We start from the raw sequence: 24,467 nt of genomic DNA, 5'->3' as shown, positions 1-24,467 counted from the left end.
TCCTAGGCTTCCCAGGTTCCACCATAAGGTTCCATCCAGCCTAGGTACGGGCAGTAGGTACGATACTAACCCACACCAAGCCTGAGGTTGTGCGGGCGGGCACCACCTTACCCGCCGCCGCTGCACTAAAACGGCTAGAAGTAACAGCTGGCGGGCCCCCCGGGCCCCTTCTTCCTTTCACTGAGGCAAGGTATTATTACCCTGCCTGCCGAACTTGCCTTGAGCCTCCCGTCCCGCCCCAAACTCGTCGCAGCATCACCAACCCCGTGTAGTACGTCACCCTGTTAGCTATCAGCCTACCGTTCGTACTTCCAACAGCAACACCGGATGCACCGCCGCCCTCGACCTTTCGACTCGAGCTGCGTCATCCAGTAGCCCTGTTGCTCAATTGCGGCAAATCGTGCCCGACCTCGCCTCTCCAGCAGGACCGGCCACGCCGACGGCGCGCACTGATGCGGAGGTGACCGACTGCCCACGATCCGCGAGCCGCTTCCGCCGCTGAGGTCGTGAGGTCGTGGCCACCATGGCCGATTCGCGCATGCCGCCGCCGGATGCCTCGTCGCGCCAGACGTCGTCGGCCCAAACCGCCGTTCTGAGCTCCGTCCGCCCTCGGACACGTCGCTTCATTTCCACTGCCGGCAGCGACACCCCCCGAGCTGCTTCACCGCGGGCGCCCGCCGACGAGGGCGGCAGCGGCCTCTTATCAGCGTACAGTGCGTCCACGAGCCGGGCCGCGAGCCCACGTCCGGCTGCTGGCGCAGCAGGCGGCACGCTGGGACAGTTTCTGGGCGACTCGTGGGCGCAGAGCTGGAACTCGGTCCAAGGCCTCGCATCCTCGCTCACAGGGGCCAGCTCTGCCTTCAAGGCGCCTGCGACACGCTTTCCGCGCCAAGAGAGACCCCGATCGAGCAGTCGCAAAAGCGGCCCCGGCAGGAGTCCGTCGGCATGGGGTCCTGCTCCGCCGCCGCGGCACCCCGGACCCGACGACATTGCAGCTGGGTCGTTGGCCGAGCGGGAGGCCGCGTTGAGAGCTGCCAAGACGGCAAGCGTCCTTGAGAGCCACGACAACGTTAACGGCGGGCTGGACACTGCTGGGAAACACAAGCGCCGCAACTCGGACGATGTGGCATCGACCAACAGGTCGCAGCCGGAGGACTGCCTCGTATACATACATCGCGTTGGGACTAACGACACATATGCCGGTATTATCCTCCGCTTCAAGTGCCGCGAGGACATCTTCCGGCGCGCCAATGGCCTCTGGAGTCGAGACAGCATCCAGACGCGGAAATGGCTAGCGATACCCGTGGATGCTTGTGAGGTACGGGGCCGACCATGCGACCCTCCTTCATGGCACAAGCCGTCCGAGATTGACCTCCTCGCGCCTACTCCTGCGGGCGCGGACGACAATTCGGCCGAGGCAGAAGGTGATTTCTTCTCAAGCAAGCCGACTCAAGGCGGAGTTTCAGACAGGGAGCCAAGAGCCCAGTATGACGACGGGCCATGGACTCATGTTCGCTGGGTCCAAATAGAATCCATCCAGGAGCCCGTTCAGATCGGTCGCATGCCTAGGCAAGCCCTCGGATACTTTCCTCCGCGACGGAAGAAGAGCATTGGAACATTGTCAACGATATCGACGCCCCGGGAGAGCTCGGACATATCGAGCCTGCCCCCAAGCTCCGTGGAGCGGATCCCGTCGCGGAGGAAAAGTTCACTGAGCAGCGTGCACCAGCTTTCGGGAACGCCACTTTCCACTCGCAGTCGCGTGGGGAGCGATGCGCGGGACAATCGGCCGGCCTGGATGCGAGGGCCCGGCGGCGTAGGGTCGATGGGCAGGAACACGCGGACACCGGGGCCAGACAAGGACTACTTCAACTCGTGGGCAAGAAGACACCTCCCGGCACTCAACATCGAGGGCCTCCCATCCATGTCTGTCATGGGCTCGGAGACTGCGCGCTTTGGGTTCTCATCTGAACCGTCCGCCATCGTTGAGAGCTCGTTCGAGCAGGGCCGCGACATCGGCTCTACCTCACGGCAGGGAAGTGGTCTGGACAGGGCCGCCGCGGCCGTAGAGACGTGGTTACGCGGGGCCCTTGCCAAGCGTCCAAACACGCCTCTGGTCGGAGGGCGCACAGGCTGGCCAGCGGGTCTGTCTGCCGACCAAGAGGGCAGCGACCTCATTGAGCTGGCAGATACTGGAAGCGATGACGGCAGGATAGCAGTCCGGGATAACGCAGCGGCTGCGATGGGCTTTACCAGCACAAGCGGCAGGAGCGACGGTGGGAGCGGCCTCGTCCGGGGCCGGGGAGCTGCGGCGTCATGGGCGTCGCAAGACCGTCAAAAGTCGGACTGAACCGCGAGGTGTGCATGAGCGAGCGCTTGTGAATCCCCATGTGGCCTCATGGTCCTTGTCACCATGAGGAGGAGAAGGGGGTTCCAGGGGGTTCCAACCCTCTAGCCATGCTCTGGAGACACTTTCGCTTAGAATGGTTGTGCGGTTTGGATATAGAAGGGCGTCGTTTTGCAGCCCCAAGGGGCTGTCACACCTTGCGAGGCGTTTGGGAAGCATATGCGCGCGCCATGCGCCTTACCTTGTATCTAGCTAGCTGGCCGCAGCATCCTGCTTAGCTACAGCATCCAACTTGTATACGTGCATTCTATACCAGCTCGTGGCGGTATCGTCCCCAGTGTTGCGTGCCTTACCTAAACATGGCAGCGTGGTTGCCGTTGTTGGAGTTGTAGTTGGGACTCTCGGTGATGGCTCTCGACAGCACACGGTAAGGTGCTAGGTACTACATAATGTAAAGTAATGTGGAGCCTCCCGTGCCGTGCAGCTGCCTTCCATGACAGGAAGCATCTGCCGAGGTGCGAGGAGGTACTGTACGTAGCTGCCAGGTACGTCCCCTTAGGTAGGTACTACCTTAGGTACTAGAGGTACTAGAGATGCCTTACCCACACCTGTAGCTCCCAAGCCAGAGCTAGGTAGGGACGCAGGCCGCCTGAAGCCCCCTGGGGCCTCCACTGAAGCACCCAGACGTCCCTGGTTCCATCCACGCCATCCATTTCCAGTCCACCCTGTCCCGCCAGCAAACCCCCCCCCCCCAAATAACGCCGCTGGCCGTCCCGCCACAACATCATCAGCGTCGCAGCGACCACCCTCGCGTTTGCCCACGCGCTGCCGCCCAAATGCCCATCTGCATCGAGTGTCGGCATCCCGTCAACACGCTATGGACTCAGTACTCGGGCGCCGGTGACAAGTCGACGGGGCACAACATCCGCCTGACCGTCTGCCGCAAGTGCGGCCGCTTCTGCGACAAGTATGTCGAGCACGACTTCGTGGTGCTCTTCATCGACCTCGTCCTGATTAAACCCCAGGTATGCAATCGACGTCGTTGTCGCCGCCAATCGGATGCCCTTCCTGCTTCTGATCCTGTTGCTGCTGCTGACAGAGGAAGCGTCTCTGGGGGACCTGTGGAATCGACTGACTGACTGACCGGCCGTGTAGGTCTATCGCCACCTGCTGCACAACACGCTGATGCGCGATGGCGATCGCTTCGATGTGAGCGCACTCCCCCCTCGTCGCGCCCATGCGCATACGTATTTGGCCCTGGTCTTGCTGACACGGTATGCGCTCGCTTTCTGACCTGGCAGCCTTCCATCATCCGCCTCGGTGTCCTCCTCCTGCTTTTCGACGTCTACCTTACGTGGGCGCGCATCGAGAAGCAGACGATACCAGATGCGCTCCCCGGCGAAAGCAACCTGGGCAAGCTCGCGCAGCAGCCCATAGTGCTGCAGTATCTCTTCTTCTGTCCGTTGATCAACCAAGCCCCCCGCTCGCATCTGGACCGAGGCACTCACATCCTGCCGTACAGTGATTCTATGCGCCATCTCCACCATGGCTTTCCACCTCAGTATCCGCTTCCTCACGTCTTCACCGCTGTCGCCGCTCAACGCCCTCGGCATCATGCCCCGGCATGCCCGACCCAACTCCGTCTCAACGGCCCTGCTCGTCTCCTCGTCGACGAAGCTGTTCCCGATACTCATGGTCATATGGGACTACGACGTGCCCGCCGCGGCCCGCTCCCTAGGCTGGGCCGTCGTCGCCAACAACATCGAGGCCCTGCGAATCCTCCTCGACTGCAAATACTACACCGCCTGCATCCTCGCCGTAGCGGGCGCATCATCACGTTGGGCTGTGGGACGACTGGTGCTGATTGCCGCCGGCCTGGGCGACGTCGACTCCATTGGGGAGAGCAGCGTGGCGGCCGATGGGAAAGCGCTGTGGGCTTTCCTTGTGTATGCCAGGAAATGGGCGGGACGCTTAGCCGTTGGCTGAGAAGAGCATTGATGTCGAGAATAAAGATTTTGCAACATCCTCTTTACATGTTGTGCCAGGCCCTGTCTGGTTACGATGTGATCTCTGTTCAAAGTTCTGTACACATCGAGCCGCAGACCATCCATGCCTTGACGTGACATGCCCAACGCTTGCCGCACCTGGGGCTTTGTACATAACATTTCCGTGGTCCGTTCAATGCGCGTGCTTGCTTCACGCGTCACATCAAGCCACACCTTCCGTTCTCCTGCGAGTCCAGTCCAGCTGTGTGCCCCTGAGCTGCCGAGGCCGTGCCCGACAGCATGCATCTTGCGCCACGGCGTCGCTCATGGTGTGACACGCCGTCATATAAACGATGCTGCGCCCAACAAGAATGACACTAGTCGTACAAGTGAATATCCGTCTCCATTTCCCGCCGTGCCAGCGACCGTATTGCGGGCTCTAGTGCTCGAGGAACTGCTCCCGGAGGTCGCTTCGTTTCGGTACAATCAATGGGTGGAGCTGGGCGAGAAAGGTGATGGCCCACATGAGGTAGCAGCTGACGATGGAGAGAATCAGGGACGACCGCCAAAGCCTGTAGAGAGCGCCCGAGCATTAGCAAGTGGGATCTGGGGACGACAATTGAGCCGCGCCGACAGCTGGCTGGAGGCTGCGGCGGCGGCGGCCTGTGGGCGGAGGGCAAATAGAGAGGACTGACACTTGGTTCTCGCCCTTGGGTGCCAGGAACCAAGAAGCGGCACACAGGATGGCGATGACGACGAGGCCGATGAAGACGGCGTACCTGCGAGGTTCGACAGGAGACTGCGTTAGCTCTGAGGTTCCGGGGGGGATTGATGCGTCGTGGGGCGCTGGCTTACCCTTGCGCCATGGCGAACTCGCGACCCGGTAACGACCGTAGCGGGTGCCCGGGTTGTAGATGTTGACGACGCGACAAGCAGAGCTGCTGATAGAATGGGACGTGGGAGGCGGCCGTCGGACGAGGATGTAGAGGGGCGGGCACGTCAACGTCAGCTGCTTGACGCCGCAGCTGGGAAGGTAGGTCGTCGGCGGCGGATGGTTGGCAGCTCCAAGTCTGCTGACTAAGGGCTCTACGCGGCCCCGTTCAGGTGCAGGTTGCCCCATGATCATCACCGGAGGGCATCCATGGATCCCGCCGCGTTGGCACCGCCAACACGGCAGTTGCCAGTCGCAGTCCATCTCTCGAGAATTGGGTAATGCGAAGTTCAAGTCGGCACGCGGAGAATTAATCATGGCATCTGCTACGGAGCTCAGCGGCTACTCACGCCTCCCAGCCTCGCCATGAACATCCTCATCGAGGCTCCCGCCGTTGTCATTCTCAAACGCGAGCCCTGCGTCTTGCCTGGCGGCGCCGTAGATGCCCGCCATGTCACCCGTCTCGCCGCGCTGCTCCTTCACCTTGGCAAAGTGGGCGTCGGCCACCTCGAGCGTCTTTAGCTCGGCACCGGCAGCCGCAGCAATGGCCCTGGCATGGCGGACGTCCTTGCGGGCCAGGTCGACTGCAAAGAGCGGCTGTTGGCGCCTGTAATAGTCCCCGGTGAGCATGCGAGTCGAGAGTGCCGTGTACACGCCGCCAAAGATGGCGTCGACCAGCTGGTGGACTGGCCGAGTCCCCAGCCCCGACTTCTCGGCGACGACGTGGACCTCTGCGAGCTGCTCGATCATGTTGAAAACGAAGGTGTTGCCGAGCACCTTGAGGGTCGTGGCTTTGCTGTAGGGCTCGCCACTGAGGTCAATCTCGACGCCGGCCATAACGCCCTTGAACCACGGCCTTGCCCGGTCGACGCTGGCCCGCGGACCTGCCAGCACGGCGATGAGCTGCCCTGCCTCTGCAGCCTCAGGGGCGCCGAAGACTGGGGCGGCCACGAACTCGGCTCCACGCGCGGCGACGTCTCGGGCCACGTCCTCGGTCAACTCGGGGTGGATGGTGGAGCAGTCGACAAAGAGCTTGCCCTTGACGTCGCTGCCGAGCATGATCTGGTATACCTCCTTCACAGCTTCATCATGAGCAAGGCAGCTGAAGATAATGTCGGCTCGGGGCACCGCGGCCACCAGCGAGTCGACGGCCTCGGTCTTGCCTGCGGGCAGCTCGCGGCTCAGGTCAACGGCCTTTTGGACCGATCTGTTGTAGAGGAGGACTGGCGAGCTCGAGTGGCCCTTTTCCACAGCGTTTCTGCACATGCCCTGCGGAGGTGTGAGCACGACGCACGTTGTCTCCGATGGCCGGAGTTGGGGATGCTCACCCGGCCCATGTTGCCGAGGCCAACCCAAAGAACCGTGGGAGCCATGGCGCACACGGTTGACTTTTGTTGAGCTGGGGTATTCCCAGAGATGGTCGGCTTTGTGGAGGATGGTTGCAACCTGCGAGCGGCGTGGCGTTGCAGCTGCAGTAGAAGTAGGTAGGTATGCGTGTCCACGCAGGACTTTGCTGTGACACCAGAAGAACCACCACTTTCCTTGCTGGCTCGTACTAGCTTACTTGCAAGCTTATACCTGCCTGTGTACGGGTTCGTGCACCTCTACGACCTTTAAGAAAGCTCAGCCCAGGTACCAATGCCTGTCCCACCGGACCCCCGGCCTTGGAAGTGCCTCATCTCAATGTACGTAATTCGATCAACTGTGAGCGCGGTGGCCGTGACGTGCAGGCCGGTCTTCGGATGGGAGCCGTCGTTTGGTGGGCTACTAACGTACTTGCGGTTCACGCGACGCGAGGTCGCGGACGATTCCGTGGACTAGACTCTAGTCGGCAAAGCCGGCTGCATCACGTACGCCAGGACGCACGAGAGGGCTCCGTCCGCCGGTGTCGACTTGGTAGACGACGCCATTCAAGCTCATGCGGACGCGCCGTCGTCGCAACGGTCGAGAGGGAAACAGCTACACCCTGGCAGGGCATTTCGGAAGCCTTACAGTACAACAGAGCTTCGTGCGCACGAGGCGCTTGGCGTGCCTGCGGTGCAGATGTACCAAGTTGATTTACCGAGCGATCGTTGATGATGATGCAAAGGCGCATCGTATATCAAAAGTTCCCTTGTTTCGCTGCGGTTGTGGGACCTGAGCCACGGCATGCCACCCCATCGGAGCTGCGCCCGGACTCCGGAGCTTCGGGCCAAAGACGCCAAGAGGCCTTCGATCCAAATGCCATGCGGCCATGTCGAGCTCGTGCGATGCCATCAATCAATCAGTTAACACGAAGCCAGTCAGTCTCCTCGCGCAGCAGAGAGGGACCAACAAGCGAGAATGGGAGCCTGCACAGATGGAACCCCGCCGGTCGCCACGGCCGGCAACGGCGACCAAGCACCTCACTACCTACTGTAGGTGCCACCTGAGGTACCTAGTACGTTAGGTCGGTGCAGGTACGTCTTATTCCCGGTACTGTTGCGAGGCAAGTCCCTCAGCAGGTGGCACCCAAGCTTGCCAACCTACCTTAGGTACCAACGCCTACTCACTGAGGTGTACACGTACCTCACCTCTAGGTACCTAGTAGTAGTTACTACGAAGGTGGTAGGTAGGTACCCACTGCAGCACCCCAAGCACCCCCAACCTGTAGGTAGATACCGTACCGGCACAGCGGCAGCTCGCCGAGAGGCAGAAAAATAATATGGGTTTCGGCTTCTGACATCCTTCCCATCCATGCCGCATGCACAATTGACTCACTTACACCGCACCGTCACCGGACCGACTGTCCCCGTCAACATAACCGCGCAACAGCGCGACCGTGCCTTTACACCTCCCTCACCTTGCCAAGCTCTCTTCCCTCCGAGGTCATTCTCCCTCCCCGCTTTTGGATCGCTGCGCGGGTCGCGATGCTCTTCGCCTGAGAACCAGCCGTCGCAGCGACCTCGGGGGTCTTCCAACACGCACCCCATCTCGGCTTTATCGTCAACACATGTGCCCATTCAGCCACCCGAGCTCTTACTACACTCTGTCACAACCACCCACCATACTCTCCCACGCCCTCAATCAAGCGTCTTGACCTCCCCCAGGCACACGCCCACCCGCCCATGGCCTGGACTTGTCTGGTAGGCAAAGCACACTGCAGCCGCTACGGGCTCTCGGCTGCAAGCAAAGCGAGACTCATCTCCGACTCATCCCTCTCTCGCTGCCACCATGACTTCTTCTCCACCCACAGCGGCCGCCCAGGCGCAACTGCGAAGGCGGTGACGCCGCCTCCTGCCCGCAACCTGTTTTCGCCCTCGGCGGCTCATGCGAGGAAGCTCGCTCTAGACCGGGTATGTCCCAACCCTTCTCATGTTGTCGTACACCACCTGACGCTTCGCCCCAAAGGATGTCATCGTGTCCGTGCTCGAATCCTCGGCCACGCGTCGCGATGCCAAGGGCTACTTGCAAAAGTATGCCTCCAAGAAGGAGGCCGCCACGCCCACATCAAAGCCAGACTCGCCCCAGTTTTTCCAGGGACTCCAGCCCTCGCCGCAGCAGCCCGAAGGTCTGAGCTCTGGACAGGGCACGGAGCAGCTGGGCGTCGACGAAGAGCTCACCAAAGTGGCCATTGTCAAGTTGCGCGAGCCTCAGCAGCTGCCCGACGATACACTTGCAGGTATAGCCAAAACTCTCTCACAACTCCGCGCCCTGGGCCTGTTGGCAATCGTCATCGTCGACTGCGGCATCCGTCAGTGCCGCAAGACCTTTGAGCATGAGGCGTTGCGCCTATGTGAGGCCATCGACTCGAGCTTCGGCCAGCCTGTAGCTCGGTTCGCCGACGGAGTGTTCATCAGGCAGCCTCGAAATGGCCCTCCAAAGGACACTTACCTGCCGTCGCCCATCTTTTCGGGCAGCGTCCGTGTCGATGATCAGGGCATGCTCAGCCGAGCGTTGCGCCGCAACAAGATTGTCGTCCTGCCCTCGGTTGCACGCCCCGACGACCTCTCCTCACCGCGCCCGACAAACGCCCACGACACGCTGTTGGCGCTGGCCAAATACCTTATCGGGATGCAATTCGCCCCCAGCGAGGGCCTTTCAAACGAAGGCCACGGATCGCGTCCAAGCAGGACCGCATCAGTAGAACGCGTGATACTCCTGGATCCGCTTGGGGGCATTCCCATGCTCGGAAAAGCAAACGTCGCACACCGGTTCATCAACCTTGAGCAAGAATACACTACACTCATGGGTCAACTGAATGACGCTCACGGCTCTTCCACGGGCCCTGGGGAACAGGCAATGTCGCTGAAGCTTTCCCATGCTGAGAATCTTACCCTGGCCAAGGATGCACTCTCTCTGCTGCCGTCGTCGTCCTCTGCTCTCATCACCACGCCGCTTGCTGCCGCAAATAAGAAGCAGCCCTCGGACTCCACGTCTCTACAGCTGGACGACATGGTGGCGACGAGGAATCGGCGAAACCCGCTGCTACACAACCTCCTCACGGACAGGCCGGCCTTCTCGCCGTCCCTGCCGCTGCAGAGGATCAAGGACGAATCCCACGGTGGACTCCGCACCGTGGATGTGAGCGCTGCAACGCTGGTCAAGCGCGGCATGCCTGTGACTATCTTGCCTGAACCACGAGACAGGCCATGGAGGCCACCGGAGCCCGGCTCCCCGCGTCTACGACTAACGGACACAAGCGTTGATTTGCCCCGGCTGGTACATCTCATTGAGGATTCCTTTGGTCGCAAGCTTGATGTCCAGGACTATCTCAACCGCGTCAACGAGAACCTGGCAGGCATCATTATTGCGGGAGAGTACGAAGGCGGGGCTATTTTGACGTGGGAGCAGCCAGACGGGCTGAGCGAGCAGCAAGCTTTTGAGCAAGGGCGCTTTGTCCCTTACCTGGACAAGTTTGCCGTGCTCAAGAGCCGCCAAGGGAGCGCCGGTGTGGCTGACATTGTCTTCAACGCAATGGTGCAGGACTGCTTCCCCGAGGGCGTGTGTTGGAGAAGCCGCAAGAACAATCCGGTCAACAAGTGGTACTCTGAACGATCTGCAGGGGTTCTGCAGCTTCCCGACTCCAACTGGACCATGTTCTGGACGACGGCAGGGTTGAGTGTCGAGCATCCGATGTTTCAGGACTACAAGGCGGTATGCCGCGCAGTGCAGCCATCGTGGGCCGACGACAAGCACATTTTAGACTAGAGCTGCGTGCTGCGTCAACCGGAGAAGACGAGCCCTGGCAAGTTTCGCGAGTTTGGTGGCATCGCAGCGTGGTACATATGGCTCCAGGGAATAGACAAGGTGGTCGATGCGGGAGGTTCGCCCACCATTCATCTGCACGTGCGCCCGATTGATTGCTTGCCACCGTTGGCCATGACGAGTGCATAACCGAGATGTACGCCAGGTCCATCCCTGGCGACTACCTACATGCCTGCCCTATGCCTCCGGAGACGATACGATGCTGGCTCACGTGTGTCAGATTAACGCTTGCTTGTGTGCTGTCTGTTGGCCACTGCCCCTCGATAACGGAGCACGCACGTATCACCCCAGTATCTGCAGACTCTATTCTGTATCATGTAGCATATGTATGCCTTGTGCGGTACCAAGATGTAATTGTTCATCCGAGGTGCCTTGGCATGTTCCAGTGATATGAGATGCTATGCCTAGGCAGGTGGTTCAAGACGGGACCTACTAACTCAGGTACTGTTAGTGTAAGCGGGCAGGCGTACCATCGCGGACCCCTGGGGGCAACGCCCATGCTGGCCCACTTCAACGTTCCGCGGTTGGACCACCACAGGCACGCCAGGAGGGTACCTACTGTATGTACCTTACTACAAGTTACCAGTGGAGGTACCCCATCCCTACCCGACCCACTAATCGTTCTGCATCGCTCCCTTCAACCAGCCGAGCCAGTGCAGTTACTTCCAGGCCCTGGGCAGTTACCTCAGTTACCAGTACCTCGACACCCTAGGTGCTTGTAGCGCGGGTGGCCCTTCCCCCCCACTGTTGTCGGCACGTCTGACGAGCTGACGAGGAGCTCCCGTTCTTGCGCTCGTTCATCAAACTAAGCCCGCACAACAACCACCTACCTCGCTCTGTCCCGAATCAACGACATCCCGCTTCCCCCCAGTTGCGCAGAGTCCCCGTCGTTCCGAAAGGCCGCACGAGCAGAATCCGAATCGTCGCCGCATCGCCAAGATGGATTTCAAGGGCTTTGGCAAGAACCTCTCGTAGGTGCATGACCGGCTGTCCCTCGCGGCGGTGATCATGGTCGGCGCAAGCTGACTGGACAACAGCAACTTTGGCGCGCAGTTCACGCCTTTTGCGTCGCGCACCATCCAGTTCACCAAGGAGCAGTTTGGTCAGGTCGAGGACAAGGCGAGTCCCTTCCTGCTCATGCTGCGGCCAATCCGGAGTAGCTGTCTCGACTAACGCGTTGCTGCTGCACCTCTCCAGACCCAGCTCCCCGATGAGTACCTGGAACTCGAGAAGCGGGCCGACGCCCTGAAGCAGGCCCATCAGAAAATGCTTGCCGTGACGTGAGTCCCGCGACCCTGTTTCGACCATTGTCCAGCCTACTAATCAGCGCGCGCTCGCGTCCGAACAGCTCGCCTTACCAGAACGAGACCTACGACTACCCGCCCAACATCAAGGAGACGTTCCAGGACTTGGGCCGCACTGTCAGCGAGAAGGTCCATCTTCTTTCCTCGGCGACGTCTACCTCGGAGGCGCAGGCCGCTCTCGTCGCCCCTCCCTCCGCGAAGCCACAGCCCAAGACCTTCAGCCACGCCATCGCCCGAGCAAGCTTGTCCAGCAGCCAGCTGCTGCATCAGAGCCACACCGGCGCAGGCGAGGACCCGCTCGCCACGGCGCTGGAGAAGTATGCCTTGACCATGGAGCGCGTTGGCGAAGCTCGCCTTGCCCAGGACTCGCAGATCCAGAGCCGTTTCCTCGCTGGCTGGAGCACGACCCTCAACACCAACCTCAACTTCGCTACGCGCGCGAGAAAGAACGTCGAGAAGTCTAGACTGTCGCTGGACGCCGTCAAGGCCCATGCAAAGGGAACCACGTTCAAGCTCGGCGGCCACGGCGCCCAGGCAGAGGGCCAGGAGGAGCAGGAGCTCAGCCCTGAGGCTCAAGAGGAGATTGAGAAGGCCGAGGATGAGTTCGTCACCCAGACCGAGGAGGCCGTCGGCGTCATGAAGAATGTAATGTGCCCTGCACTTCGCGTTTGTTTCGCGAACGAGCTAACGTATGGTCGAAATAGGTGCTGGACTCCCCAGAGCCGCTTCGCAATCTTTGCGAGCTCCTTGCCGCACAGATTGAGTACCATAAGAAGGCCTACGAGGTCCTGAGCGAGCTTGCTCCCTTTGTGGATGGCCTTCAGGCCGAGCAGGAGGTTGGTTCCTGTCCAGAGACCTCTTTTCTTCTCTGCCGTATAGTGACTGACAAGAGTGAATCTGCAGGCCAGCTACCGAAAGAGCCGTGAAGAGGCTTCCTAAGTCTTTGGCCCCTAATAATCTGACGGTTCAGTTGAATGGAGGTTTACCAAATGACGCCGAAGCAGTCTTGGTTTGTGGAGTGGAGTGGCATCGAGACACAGCCGCATTAGGAACAAGCGACTATGCAGACTGCCCAAGCGTGACCATGCTTGTGTGGCGTGAGAGGATGGGATAGGAGGTCCGGTCTACCCCCGCAGGCGGGCATGCCGCTTGATGGCTTTTTATGTTTGATTCTTTGGAGATTTAAACCCGTTATAGCTCGGTTGGCTACAAGCCGGCGCCGTGTTTCGGCACGAGATTATGGCTTCTGTGTGTCGCTGCGCTCGACGGAGGTGGCTACCCTCCATCCACTTTCTGACAAATTTTCCAATATCCACGCTTGCGCAAACACTCCCCTGTTCACTCTAGTGTGAGCTCAGGTGTCATTGAATCGGATTAATGATGAAGCCATCGAGGCCAAGCCAAGATGCTGGTGCCACCCGAGTCTGGGTGTTGGTGACTTGGGTGGTGGGACCCTCCGGATAGAGGACTGGGTGGGCGTGACATCGCACGTGACGCGCTGTTGGTAAATCCCCACATCTGATTGGCGCCGGGGGGAGGGATTGGCATTGGCGACTTTCGGCGTCCCTCGCCTGCCTGCATTTCCCTCGCCTTCTCGCAAGCTCAGCAACGTCGCCAGCTGCACCCATTGGACTCGTCAGCATGCGGCCAACACTTCGTGTGCTCGCCCGCTACCTCGAGCCGGGCACGCCCACCGGCCTGACTGGCCTGTGGACGCACGGCACGCCTCGGTCCACCCTGCTCTACCTCTACGGCAGCACCCTCAACAAGCTGCAAGCGATCCCCGAGACGTCGCTGTACCGCCAGTCCGTCGAGGCCGTCACCAAGCACCGCATGGGCCTCGTCGAGCAGACAGTACCCCCGGGATACAACGAGTGGGCCGCCAAGGCTCGCGAGCTGGTCAGCAAGAACGCCGAGCAGTTCCGCGTCGCCAGCGGGCGCGTGGACGGCAGCGAGGCGCGGACCGTCAGGCTCGGTGACCGCATCTTCGTCGTCGGCGCCAAGCACGAGGAGGGCGACGTGCGAACCGAGGAGTGGAACGGCGAGGAGGACGAGGGCGGCGAGCTCGAGGGCATCCGCACCCCCGAGGAGAGGAAAGACCAGGTCATATGGGCTGAGCGCAAGCCCCTGGAGGACCACGAGAAGGTCGAGTGGGAAGACGAGCCCCAGTTGACGGCTGAGCAGTGAGTCTACACCTGTTGCGCCCGCCAACGTTGGATATGTCCTGGGCGTTGTGGCTGACGGTTGGCTGCGGCGCAGGATCCATGAATTGGAGCAAAAGATTGGCGCCGGCCTCATCGAGGAGGTCATTCAGGTGGCCGAGAGCGAGCTTACGCTGATTGACACGATGGAAAAGTCCAAGGTGTAAGTTGAGCCGCGAACCTGCTGTGTGTGCGCGCTCAGTTGCGCTTCGGTGCTTTGGCTAACCTTGAATCGTCTAGCTGGGAGGACCTGGAAGAGAGGCCCGTCGAGGGCCAGTGGGAGTACTTTGACCGAAAGTCCATGTAAATGACGGGGCGGAGCCATCTGTTCGCGTGGGCTTGTAACAGTATAGGATCCGGGGCTACAAATAGAGCGCGTCACGCGCAAATGCTTCATGTGAGCAACATTGGCCTTGTAGCCGCCCAGTCGTGCCGTGTGGGAAGCCGCGACGCCAATCTTGCGTCTTTGTGATAGTTGTGTTGCGAGGTCGTTGTCGTCTGCCGGCTGCTACTTCATGGCCCCGTGTCGAGGATTCCTCAAATCAAACGTCATGTAGTTGGCTACCCTATGCATATCGAAGAGCCTCCTCGCGCCTTGACGGCGTGCCAACATGGCTTAAGCCAGCAATCTTGCTCGTGTCCGCCCAAGAAGGTTCTTTTGCCTTTGTCACCCCTGGTCTCTCATTCTTTGGACTGGTCGTGGTCTTGATGTGGCGTTGCGAGTTCAATACAGTTTATCCAAGTTCAGTGCTGGGTCCACCCGCTGGGCTGTTTTTTCAACGTCCCCATCGCAACAACATCACGCAGTGCAAACCGCAACCCCAACAGCACGCCATGATCCGGCAACCCGTCCAAGCCATGGCTGGTAAGCGCAAGCGCGCGGGTTCGGCCGCAGCAGATGCTGTTGAGAGCCTGGGCTCGAGGCACAGCCCGGCAACCGGCGCCACCAACCCCTTCAGTCGCTCGCCCAGTGAGCGGCACCAGCTGCGCGTCGCTGGGCTCTCTGACATGGAAGAGGACCCGACGCCTGGGATCAAACACTTTCCGCACCGCGGTTTCGGCAGACGCACCTTCATCGAGGGCGCGGAGAGCGATGTCGAGCGCGGCGGCGAGAACTTCGACGACGATGAGCACGGCCAGCCAGCACCTCTGCCACCAAAGGCTAACCAAGGCGCCGGCCGCTCCACGCCTGCGGACCGCAGGGGCGGCCATCTGGACGTTCTGCTGCGCTCGATCCATCAGTTACTGGACCGGGGAGACGTCGCCCGGGCCGCAAAGGCGTATGCGCTCGTCCTGCAGATGCGCCCCGGCAGCCGGCGCGTCGACGTCCGTCAGCATGGCCTGTGGGCGCTCGGCGCGGAGATTCTGATGCGTGAGGGCGAGGACGTGCCGCCGCAGGCGCCCGCCGCGGGGGGAGCAGGAAGAGGCAGCGGAGCGTCCGGCAGGATGGTGATGGAGCACGAGGCGGCAGACGATGATGACGATGACTTGACTGTCCCACGCCCCATGCGACCTCTCGGGCCATCATCCACGCCGTCAGGTCACAGGAACGACCGCATACCACGCCGATGGGGCTCCTCAGCCAACATGCCTAAAGTGAAGGCCTATTTCGAGACGCTCATCCAGCAGCACCCCTACGACCACAAGTTTCCGCGCAGCGTCTCGGCGCTCGACTTCCAACTGGCCCTGCTTGGCTGCGAGATGTACAACGTCCACATCGAGCACCGCCGGGCCCTCGCACGCGCCGACGCCGACGCCGACAGCTCGAAGGATCAGCAAAGCCTCGCAGATGTGCGGAAAGACGACGGCCACGGAGGAGGATACGGCCGGGGGGAGGCGGCCGACTCGCAGTCGAGGCTGGACGTGCGCAAGGACGAGATTCGGCTGCGCGCCCTGGCTGGCATGGAGGATGTCGTCAGGAGGATGGATGGGCTCATGCAGCAATTGCCGTTTCGCAAGAGCAACCACTTCCTCCGCATGCGCGCGACGGCTTCGCTTCACCTGGCAGACCTGCTTGTCCCTGCCGTCCAAATGGCAGGCGAACAACTGCATGATGTCGCGATGAGGCGACAGCGGGAGCTCGAGACAGCTGTGAATGCCCTCGACAGACTGCTTGAGAACGGCGGCGAGCTGGATGACGTCGCCCGCGCAGTCCTTGAAGGGCAGCATGTCAAGGCAGAGGAATACTTGTCGCCGCCACCACTCTATCCGTCGCTCCCCATCCGAGGCTTGTAAGGTAACGAAAAAAGGAGATCACGCCCGCCGGTCAGCTTGTTCAGAAGACTTGCTCTATTGCCCACTATACACTTGGACTCATCCGCGAACGAACAGGCTGCCGCTTGGCCCAGCGCTGCAGCACCAGCGTTGTGTTCGAGCTTCCCACCACAACGCACCACTCGCCGCCAGGGCTCCACGCCGCCTGCCGTCCGACAAAATTAGCCGACGACGACTCGGTCTTGTGAGCCCTCAGAGGCTCCTGCGGATCCTCAAGACTGTAACGGGATGCCCACGATTCCAACGTTTCTGGGCTGAAATCTGTGCCCTCCACGTGCCCAGTCTGGCCCGACGCAGTCGAGTCCCGGTCACTTCCAGCGTTGCGGAATCTACCAACAGCGTCGCTCCGCTGCCTTGGCACTACCGGTTTCAGCCAATTTGGCAGCTGGACTACCTTGGACTTGTCGCGACGTGCGTCGCGCAGTGTCCCTATGATGTCGCGGTACACCGTCAGACGCTTCAGGTCCCAGAAGAAGATGTTGCCTGCGGCGTTGCAAAATGCGAGGACAGGATTCTGTCCGGGTACGTGATGGAGCTTGAATCTCATAAAGAACTGAGGGCCGCAACTCGGCGTGTGGAACTCGAGCAGTCGAGTGTACTGCGCAGGACAGATGGGAGACGTCGCCGGAACAAACGCCGAGCGCGTCAGTCTCCCAGGATCTTCGTTGCTAGTCGGCACAACGTTTTGCAGCGTTGGGGCCGTACTGGGAGCCGGAGGAGGACCGTCGGAGGAGAAGCCTTCGATTCTCCAGAGTACGATGACATTGTCATGGCATGCCCTGGATAGGATTTGGTCTCCATAGAACGCGACGCTGGGGTCGCGGCGTTAGCACGGCCGATAAGGCTAACCGCCGAGCCTCTTGCACCTACCAGTCGACGATGCCACTGTGGACGGCGGACGTTGAGAAGTGAGGGTAGTGGACCTGAAGCGGCGTGACGATGGGCTCCGTGGGAAGATCAGGGATAGTCCACTGGCGCAACGGACTTCAAGTTAGCAGAAGAAGCGTAGGGACAGCAAAGAGTTCGAGTAGAAACAAACCAAATTAATAACCTGGTCGTGGCCGGCAGAGAGGAGATATCGGCCGGTGTCGTGAAACGCCTTGCGCGGGCGCTGGTGTCAGCTTGAACACTCGAAACGCAACGTTGGCATGGCCGCGCAGGAGAAGTACCAAGCTAAGTAGATTCCAAGAATGTCCCTCTCCGGCTAGAATACACAGGCAGGGCTGTTCCTTGTGTTTGGGATCAATGCTCCATATCCGGACGCTTGTGTCGTCCGAAGCAGACGCGATGATGGAAGAATCCATCGGCGAGGTTGCCAAGTCGTTGACGTCCTTGAAAGGCTTCAGCTCCGCGCCATCAACATGGAAAGAGAGGGGGCTCGTCACGTACGCCACCGTGCCCAACAAAACACTACCGAGACGTGATCAGCATTTGGATAGTATCGTCGCCAAGCCAACGGATATACTCACCTCGGCAAGGTTGCCGTCGGTGGCATCATATATCTTGACCTTTGCGTCGCCACCTCCAACGCAAATATACGGTACTCCTGTTATGGGGTTCCTGGTCCAGGTGCAACAGCAACCAGATGCTTCGCCCTGGACGGTGACGAGGCGGGTTAGACAGGCCCAAACATGGGTGATCGCGGACTTACATCGTCGTCTCGGATGATTTTGATTACCTCGCATGGGTTTGCATCACCAGAGTTCTGTGAAAGCCTGCACAAGACAATCTGTCCTCGACTGAGCTTGAGTCGTCGCGAGAAGCGAAGGGGGCCATTATGAACTGACGTGTTTCTTGCTGATGGCCGCGAAAACGGGGTCGCAGTCGAGAGGCTGGAAAGGACAAAACTTGACGTCAAAGAACTCTATGTCACGGGGCCGCTGGTCAGATAAAAACGCCCCAAACATGCGCGCGCGAGGGCAGCTGATGAGATAGGTACGTGCCTGCGACGTTGTCGTCAAACCCAAGGAAGCGCGTGTCGTTCTGCCAGTCCCCGTCAGTGAGATGCATGGCAAAGACGGCCGATGCGGCTTACCTCGAAGCCGAACGAAACGCGCAGCTTTGGTAGCTCAAAAGGATTGTCTCTGATTGTGGCCATGACACAGCGACTCGCGTAGATGGGCTGTTTGGCGACAAGTCACGTACCCGGGCCGTCCGAATGCGCCGCACGATGCAGAGGAGGCGGTGAAGGTACCGCGCAGACGGTGTTCGCGGACAAGAAGGCCGCGCAGATGAGCCAGCGCAGGCGGAAATGGCTCAGATGGGATGCTATCGGCAGCAAACGGTTCTGTGCTGGACGGCGGCGCAGAAGGTGGGCGGACAGGGCGGCTTGCAAGGAACTTCTGTGTTGAGGTGAAAGACGCAACTGACTCGGAACAGACGCCCGAGAAATGCTATACCAGCAGGTGCCAGCCGGCTGGCGGCGAAGGCAAAATTGAAATTGAAATAGGAATTGCTCTGCACGTCGCTTGTGCAGCCTCATGAAACGCCAGAGAGCCGGGTTCGCGCAGATTTCAGTCAAGGTGGGAGGAAGCTTGTAAGTCGTCGAGTCAAGGTTGGCAGGGAAGAGGGACCTGACAAACAGGCACTCGCCCATGAGCAATTGGCTGCAACAGGTAGGTAGGTAACGTATTCAGGACGCAGGTGCGCACAGAGAGTGCATGGCTGATGTGCAGTCGGGCACATTCCAGGTTGGCTAGGTACTGGGCAGGTCTAACCTGGAAGGCACTGGACGCGCTGCTACTGCCTCCCTGCCTGGCTTTCCAGGTTGTTCCCGTCCGGGAGTCTTCCAACCACGCACGCTGGTGGGTTCCGATACTTGAACAGACTCCTCCAGTACTTGCGGAGAAGAACACTGCCCTCCTGCAGCAGGTACCGAACATCAAGCCAGGCATGCGGGGGCAAAAATACAGCGCCGCTCGACACGCTATATTTCGCTGGTGAGTGCGGCGCTGTATTTTTGCCCCCGCATGCCTGGGCGATGCCCCCCGCACGCGATGACCCCACGTCGGTACCAGGGAGGCCGACCTCCTTACATGTACTCTGTATTCAGGTACAGTACAGGCTCCCAGTGCTTCCAGGTTCCATGTTGTCTCCAAGTGGGCAGCCCACAGGTCGTGTCACAGTGGACATCGCACACCACCCCTGTTCCCACTCAGCTGGGCACCCGACCCCAGCGAGCCAGTGGAGGGAAGCTGGCCAGATTGCTCCAACCTCTTGTCGACACACGTCAGCTCTTCCCTAGCACCCATCTAGCATTCAACGTCCAGCCGTCGCGCGTCGCACTCGGGTCTCGTACGAAACGGCTCAACGCTCGAGAAGCCAATTCTCCTTCTGTCGCTCCGCGACCGCCTCATTTCCACAGCCCCGCGGCAATTTTGACCACCGCCATACAGACCTGCCCAAGCAGCTCGTCGCAACGCCGTCCGCCCGCCCGCACGAAGGACCTCGCAGCCGCCATGGCCTCCTCCAGTGCAAGAGGAAACTACAGCCACCCGTCACTAGAGGACGATGACTTGATCGACCCTGATGATGGTTCGTCACCCTTCAGAGCATGGAGCATGGGTTACCGCCGGTGTTGTTGTGAACACTGAAGCTCCGTGACGCTGACATTACTGCCCTCATGACAGCTGATCTCAACGACTTCGATGACCCCCTCGGGAACCAGTCCTCTCGTCAACCGCTGGCAGGAAACATCGGCTCCAGCTCCTCGTCTCGACCACTCAACGAGAATTACCTGACGTCGTCAATTCCGGGCGAGGATCGTCGAGCACCGCAGAATACCATCGATGAGACGGTCTGGGAGACGCTGCGTCGCGACTTGCTTGCCGTCTGGGCCAAGCTGAGAGAGGTCCTGTACCCCCGATACTTGCTAGGGGGGACAATGTTCGATTCCGAAGGTGGCCTTCGCGGCGCCTACTCCAACCTCCGCGGTGCTGGCATATCAGGCACGAGGGAGGAGCTGACTGGCCTTGCCAGCCGCGTCATGGACGCCGAGGCTCTCCTGCAGAGCAACATGAGCCCAGGCCTGCGGGACTGGGACTTGTGGGGGCCGCTCATTTTCTGCCTGCTTCTCAGCCTGCTCCTCAGCTTCACTGCCCGCGCCGACCAGAAAGACGCCGTGTTCAGCGGTGTTTTTGCCATGATTTGGCTGGGAGAGGCCGTCGTCACGCTTCAGATCAAGCTCTTGGGCGGCAACATGTACGTTGGCGGACGGGCCCTTGTTCGCAAGCCACTTTTGCTGACCGCGAAACAGCTCCTTTGCCCAGAGCGTTTGCATCATCGGCTACACCCTGTTTCCGCTGGTGCTGGCTGCTCTCATGTCGGCCCTCAAGCTTCACTGGATTGCGCGCATCCCGGTCTATCTGGTGCTCATCTCTTGGTCTCTCGCGGCCGGCGTGAGCATCCTCGGCGGAAGCGGCGTTGTCAAGAATCGCGTTGCAATCGCCGTCTATCCGCTGCTCGTCTTCTACTTGGGACTGGGCTGCCTGTGCTTCATCAGCTGAACCAAGTCTCAGCCTCGTCGCGTCGGGTGGAATGGGTCGAAGCAGAAACGATGGCGACCGGGATGCGCCGTCGGGCCTTTGTATTTTAACAATCTATGCGCAGTGATGATATGGAGCTGGTCAGAAGGTTGTCAGTGGTGCAAGTGAAGGGTGCATAACTGAGCCTTGAAGCTTACGAGTTTGCCGCGAGCTCTGTGGCGCCTGAAACTGGAGGGGGTGCCTAATATGGGTCTTCTCACCGGAGCATGCTAGGTGTTTGTTAATCCTCAACTGAGTAGAGCAAGGACGACGATTGCCTCTTTGGTCCTGGGGAGGTGCGTGGGCGGGATCCGTCTGACAGCACGGGCCGCCAAGTCGGGGTGAGGTTGAAGCTCAGTCCCAGGGACGTCTGTTCCGCTGCAACCCCCTGTCTGTTGCGTCTAAGAGCTGCACCATCTGCTTGTATTGCCTGATTTACCATGCGCAAGAGTGCAATTACAAACATTGGCTCGCGCCTACAAGCCCTCATGACGGCCCGGCTCGATGGCGGCAACATCGAAAGCCGGGGTGTGTCGGTGCCTCGGACAGTCTCTGCTGATTGCCATGAAGGCTCGAATCAGCTGCACACTGTGTCATCTTCGAATACCCAGTAGCTCTGCCCCGTAGCAGTAGCAGTATGATGCTCGAAGCACAAGTATCCGTCTGCTTAGCCTCGGCTCAGGCGTGGGCTCCAAGCGCCGGGTTCGGTCTGAGTCTGTCGGTATGAGGAGCGCTATTGGTATCACTACGCATGCTGGCCACGGCCCTTGCCCGGCACACGCCGAGCAACGAGATTGAATTTCAAGGTGCCGACATGGAGTACAAACCATGCATAGGTATTTGACTGGAAGTCACCAGTACCGTAATTGCAGTACCTGTATGAACGTGCCCGTGGGCCCAGGCATCTTATTAACCCAGGCATGCGCACCCATTCTGCCGACAGTGGCGGGTGGGCAACCCGAGATTGACGTGCAAACCTGATGGAAAGTAATAAGTGGAAGGTAGCCAGCTGCGGTAACTTCCATGCCGATACGCTACGCTTGCTCCGGACGGCCACCACCTCCAGCGAGTGACTGCTGCTCCCTCTCAAGGAGAGTGCCAGCTCCCAAGCTAACCTCCCGTCGCGGAACCCCGGCGCTCCACTGCTCCCCGCTAGGTTCGCCATGTCACTGATTGGGCAACCAAAACCACCGCCAGCGTCCACCACTGCCACTGAGCTTCGCATCCCCATGCGGCGTCCAGCGCTCCACACTTTCGTCCTCTCCTCGCCATCCTCAGCGAGCACGCGCTGCTGACCACGGGAACGCGACATTGATACAGCGCCGACCGGACCGCCCCGTGACGAGCAACGTGCGCGAGGCGTCATCTCCCCATTCACAGGCTGCTGGCTCCCGCATCGTCGCCCAATAGACTCGGCGATTGCCCCGACCTCGTCCAGGCAAGTCCAAGTCGCCAACCCCAACTGGCCCAGCAGGCTGCACGACCAACACCGCACCTCTCTCCTGCCCCGCGCTGGCGTTGAACTATCATGGCAGACGATAGCCAAGGGGCCAGCCCCAAGAACGAGCCGGCACACGTCGAGTCTAGCGAGGATGCAGAGACCCGCGCTGCCCGCCGAGAGCTGAAGCAGTCGTCTATCTCGGACCCGCCGCCTGAGGATGCTGCGGATTCCGGCCACGAGTCTGCCGCGGACGAAAAGCTCAAGAAGCGCGCCGAAACCCCAGCCGAAGATGTGTCCGACGCCAAAAACGCGAGTCTGAAGGAGCATGTTGCATCGCCCAAGAAGAAGCGGGCCCATGACCAGCTCGACGTGGATAAGGAGGATCGAGACGAGGATGGCGCCAGCGTCGCCTCAACCGAATCGGCCAGGGATCGCGCGTCACGGTCGGAGCCAGAGAAGAAAAGGGCACGCGACCAGGAGGCTGGCGGGTCGTTGCCGGTGCGTCTAGCCCCAACCCAACCATGTTGTTGATTGCTCTCGATCGAGAGCTGGAGCTGACCGAGTATCAGAAACCCGCCGCCACTGAGACGCAGTCGACGACGCAAAAGGATAGCGATAGCGGTGACAAGCCTGCTAAGAACAAGGCTCCCGAGACTTCTGCAAGCGCATTCGCGGCGTCGGGTTTCGGGAAGCTGGCTTCTGGGACGTCGGCGTTTGCGACCTTTGGATCTGGCAAGCCCTCCGCTTTTGGATCGTCCTCTAAGCCGACTCTGTCGTCTTTTGCATCGGCGAAGCCATCGTCCGAGTCGCAACCGGCAGCCGCGGCCGCTGCACCGAAGCTGACGTTTGGCAGCAATGGAGGATCCTCCCCCTTTGCCGGACTCTCCTCATCCAATGGGTTTGGCAGCGGACTCGGTGGAGGATTCGGTTCCGCCTTGTCAGGAGCGAAAACTCTGTCCAGCTTCGGGGTCTCGTCAGGAAAGCCGCTCCAAAGCGCCAAGGCCTCGAAGCCGTTCGGGGCGCCAGATAGTGACAGCGAAGGAGGAAGCGACGAGGAAGATGAAGTGGATGACGACGGCCAGACCGATGCGGCACAGCGCGCACTGTCTCCGGAAAAAGAGACGGACGATAAAAAGAGGACAAGACTTCAAAGAGGTAAGTGTCTTCTCCACTCCCCGTCACCCACTCCAAACCGCAAGCACAGGTTAGTAACGCAGGGCCGGGCGACCACAGTCGAGGTAGACGATGGAGAAGCAGGAGAGGCAACAGTGGTGTCGGTCCGAGCAAAGATGTTCAGCCTCGACAAGGAGACCGGCTGGAAAGAGCGCGGAGCGGGTATGCTCAAGATCAATGTGCCTCGAAGCTGTGTCGACTACGACAACAACGGAACGCCCGTGCCTGGCAGCTTCGATGCGTCTGGCCTCGAGGCAGACGAAGAAGCCGGGGAGGATGCGGGTGGCCATAAGGTGGTTCGCCTTCTCATGCGGCAGGACCAGACGCACCGTGTCATTTTGAACACGGCCATCGTCCCCGCCATGCAATTCCAGGAAAAGGCGTCGTTGAAGTCGGTGGGCATTCTGTTCACGGCTTTTGAGGGCCCAGAGGCCAAACCCGTCAGCGTTACCATGAAGGCAGGTTTCCGGCATTCGCGCATGCTGCCACACGCAAGGACTAACGAGGACATAGATGTCCGCTGCTAATGCCCGGACCTTCATGAACGAGATTGGCATGGTGCAGAAGGAACTCCGAGGAAACTAAGTAGCGTGGCCAAGTCGCGAGCGCGCCGCACAGGCCTGGAGGACCTGTCATGTGTCGCGTGCTCTCCCCCCCCCTTCTACCCATTATTTCCTTCTCCGTCAGGGATCGCCCTTTTGCTGGAGGATAGAGGCCAGGGGCGCGGGTTCAGAGATCAGTGATCGGGCGTATTTGGCACAGGGAGACGGATACACGGCCGTTGCTTGCATGTCTGCCAGTTTAGAAAGGGGCGGGTTCTGGCCGGAGTAAAGGTACAATGGCCTGGTCTGATTGTATATAAAAATCTACCACGTTTACATTTTACATCCAACGTCTATACGAGACTTCCGTTGACCGTGGGGGCAGGGTGGCGGGCGGACGCTGCAGTAATTAAGTTAGTTATTACAAGTGACCGTGGAGCCCGTTCCGCCCCACGCCGCAGCCGTATGTGCGCACTGCGCACTCACTCCATGATGGCGACTGGTGACAGAGGAGTCTCCC

The 24,467-nt window shown here is 60.2% G+C and overlaps 11 protein-coding genes across 11 annotated transcripts; 8 read left to right on the top strand and 3 right to left on the bottom strand.

Moving 5' to 3' along the window:
* Nucleotides 1-523: 523 nt before the first annotated feature.
* PLICBS_001228 (uncharacterized protein) lies at nt 524-2,350 on the top strand (the record flags this gene model as incomplete). Its single annotated transcript, XM_018317721.2, has 1 exon — nt 524-2,350. The coding sequence occupies one exon, from the start codon at nt 524-526 to the stop codon at nt 2,348-2,350; it is 1,827 nt and encodes a 608-aa protein (XP_018183246.2).
* An 833-nt stretch (nt 2,351-3,183) lies between these two features.
* PLICBS_001227 (sterol homeostasis protein) lies at nt 3,184-4,333 on the top strand (the record flags this gene model as incomplete). Its single annotated transcript, XM_018317722.1, has 4 exons — nt 3,184-3,372; nt 3,503-3,556; nt 3,649-3,805; nt 3,870-4,333. The coding sequence occupies 4 exons, from the start codon at nt 3,184-3,186 to the stop codon at nt 4,331-4,333; spliced, it is 864 nt and encodes a 287-aa protein (XP_018183247.1).
* A 438-nt stretch (nt 4,334-4,771) lies between these two features.
* Nucleotides 4,772-5,198, bottom strand: PLICBS_001226 (H(+)-transporting V0 sector ATPase subunit e; the record flags this gene model as incomplete). The annotated part of the gene is made up of 3 exons (XM_065599767.1): nt 4,772-4,904; nt 5,028-5,111; nt 5,188-5,198. The coding sequence occupies 3 exons, from the start codon at nt 5,196-5,198 to the stop codon at nt 4,772-4,774; spliced, it is 228 nt and encodes a 75-aa protein (XP_065455839.1).
* A 407-nt stretch (nt 5,199-5,605) lies between these two features.
* PLICBS_001225 (uncharacterized protein) lies at nt 5,606-6,636 on the bottom strand (the record flags this gene model as incomplete). The annotated part of the gene is made up of 2 exons (XM_018317723.1): nt 5,606-6,532; nt 6,592-6,636. The coding sequence occupies 2 exons, from the start codon at nt 6,634-6,636 to the stop codon at nt 5,606-5,608; spliced, it is 972 nt and encodes a 323-aa protein (XP_018183248.1).
* Nucleotides 6,637-8,349: 1,713 nt separating this feature from the next.
* Nucleotides 8,350-10,432, top strand: PLICBS_001224 (amino-acid acetyltransferase, mitochondrial; the record flags this gene model as incomplete). The annotated part of the gene is made up of 2 exons (XM_018317724.1): nt 8,350-8,577; nt 8,633-10,432. The coding sequence occupies 2 exons, from the start codon at nt 8,350-8,352 to the stop codon at nt 10,430-10,432; spliced, it is 2,028 nt and encodes a 675-aa protein (XP_018183249.1).
* Nucleotides 10,433-11,428: 996 nt separating this feature from the next.
* On the top strand, nt 11,429-12,732 carry PLICBS_001223 (uncharacterized protein; the record flags this gene model as incomplete). The annotated part of the gene is made up of 6 exons (XM_065599766.1): nt 11,429-11,460; nt 11,527-11,596; nt 11,687-11,769; nt 11,838-12,438; nt 12,498-12,629; nt 12,697-12,732. The coding sequence occupies 6 exons, from the start codon at nt 11,429-11,431 to the stop codon at nt 12,730-12,732; spliced, it is 954 nt and encodes a 317-aa protein (XP_065455838.1).
* A 702-nt stretch (nt 12,733-13,434) lies between these two features.
* PLICBS_001222 (uncharacterized protein) lies at nt 13,435-14,301 on the top strand (the record flags this gene model as incomplete). Its single annotated transcript, XM_018317726.1, has 3 exons — nt 13,435-13,976; nt 14,053-14,157; nt 14,235-14,301. The coding sequence occupies 3 exons, from the start codon at nt 13,435-13,437 to the stop codon at nt 14,299-14,301; spliced, it is 714 nt and encodes a 237-aa protein (XP_018183251.1).
* A 551-nt stretch (nt 14,302-14,852) lies between these two features.
* On the top strand, nt 14,853-16,229 carry PLICBS_001221 (uncharacterized protein; the record flags this gene model as incomplete). Its single annotated transcript, XM_018317727.1, has 1 exon — nt 14,853-16,229. The coding sequence occupies one exon, from the start codon at nt 14,853-14,855 to the stop codon at nt 16,227-16,229; it is 1,377 nt and encodes a 458-aa protein (XP_018183252.1).
* A 64-nt stretch (nt 16,230-16,293) lies between these two features.
* Nucleotides 16,294-18,366, bottom strand: PLICBS_001220 (uncharacterized protein; the record flags this gene model as incomplete). Its single annotated transcript, XM_065599765.1, has 8 exons — nt 16,294-17,080; nt 17,139-17,239; nt 17,308-17,379; nt 17,438-17,599; nt 17,658-17,678; nt 17,738-17,828; nt 18,208-18,251; nt 18,304-18,366. 8 exons carry the CDS (start codon nt 18,364-18,366, stop codon nt 16,294-16,296), a joined length of 1,341 nt encoding a protein of 446 aa, XP_065455837.1.
* A 1,360-nt stretch (nt 18,367-19,726) lies between these two features.
* Nucleotides 19,727-20,773, top strand: PLICBS_001219 (uncharacterized protein; the record flags this gene model as incomplete). Its single annotated transcript, XM_018317729.1, has 3 exons — nt 19,727-19,802; nt 19,898-20,468; nt 20,524-20,773. The coding sequence occupies 3 exons, from the start codon at nt 19,727-19,729 to the stop codon at nt 20,771-20,773; spliced, it is 897 nt and encodes a 298-aa protein (XP_018183254.1).
* Nucleotides 20,774-22,319: 1,546 nt separating this feature from the next.
* PLICBS_001218 (uncharacterized protein) lies at nt 22,320-23,990 on the top strand (the record flags this gene model as incomplete). Its single annotated transcript, XM_065599764.1, has 3 exons — nt 22,320-22,730; nt 22,802-23,845; nt 23,919-23,990. 3 exons carry the CDS (start codon nt 22,320-22,322, stop codon nt 23,988-23,990), a joined length of 1,527 nt encoding a protein of 508 aa, XP_065455836.1.
* Nucleotides 23,991-24,467: the final 477 nt, after the last annotated feature.

The sequence above is a fragment of the Purpureocillium lilacinum genome (genome assembly GCF_023168085.1).
Source record: "Purpureocillium lilacinum CBS 284.36 DNA, scaffold_1, whole genome shotgun sequence".
NCBI lineage: Eukaryota > Fungi > Ascomycota > Sordariomycetes > Hypocreales > Ophiocordycipitaceae > Purpureocillium > Purpureocillium lilacinum.
The sequence above is the reverse complement of the archived record's forward strand: the minus strand, read 5'-3'. Positions and strand labels throughout refer to the sequence as shown.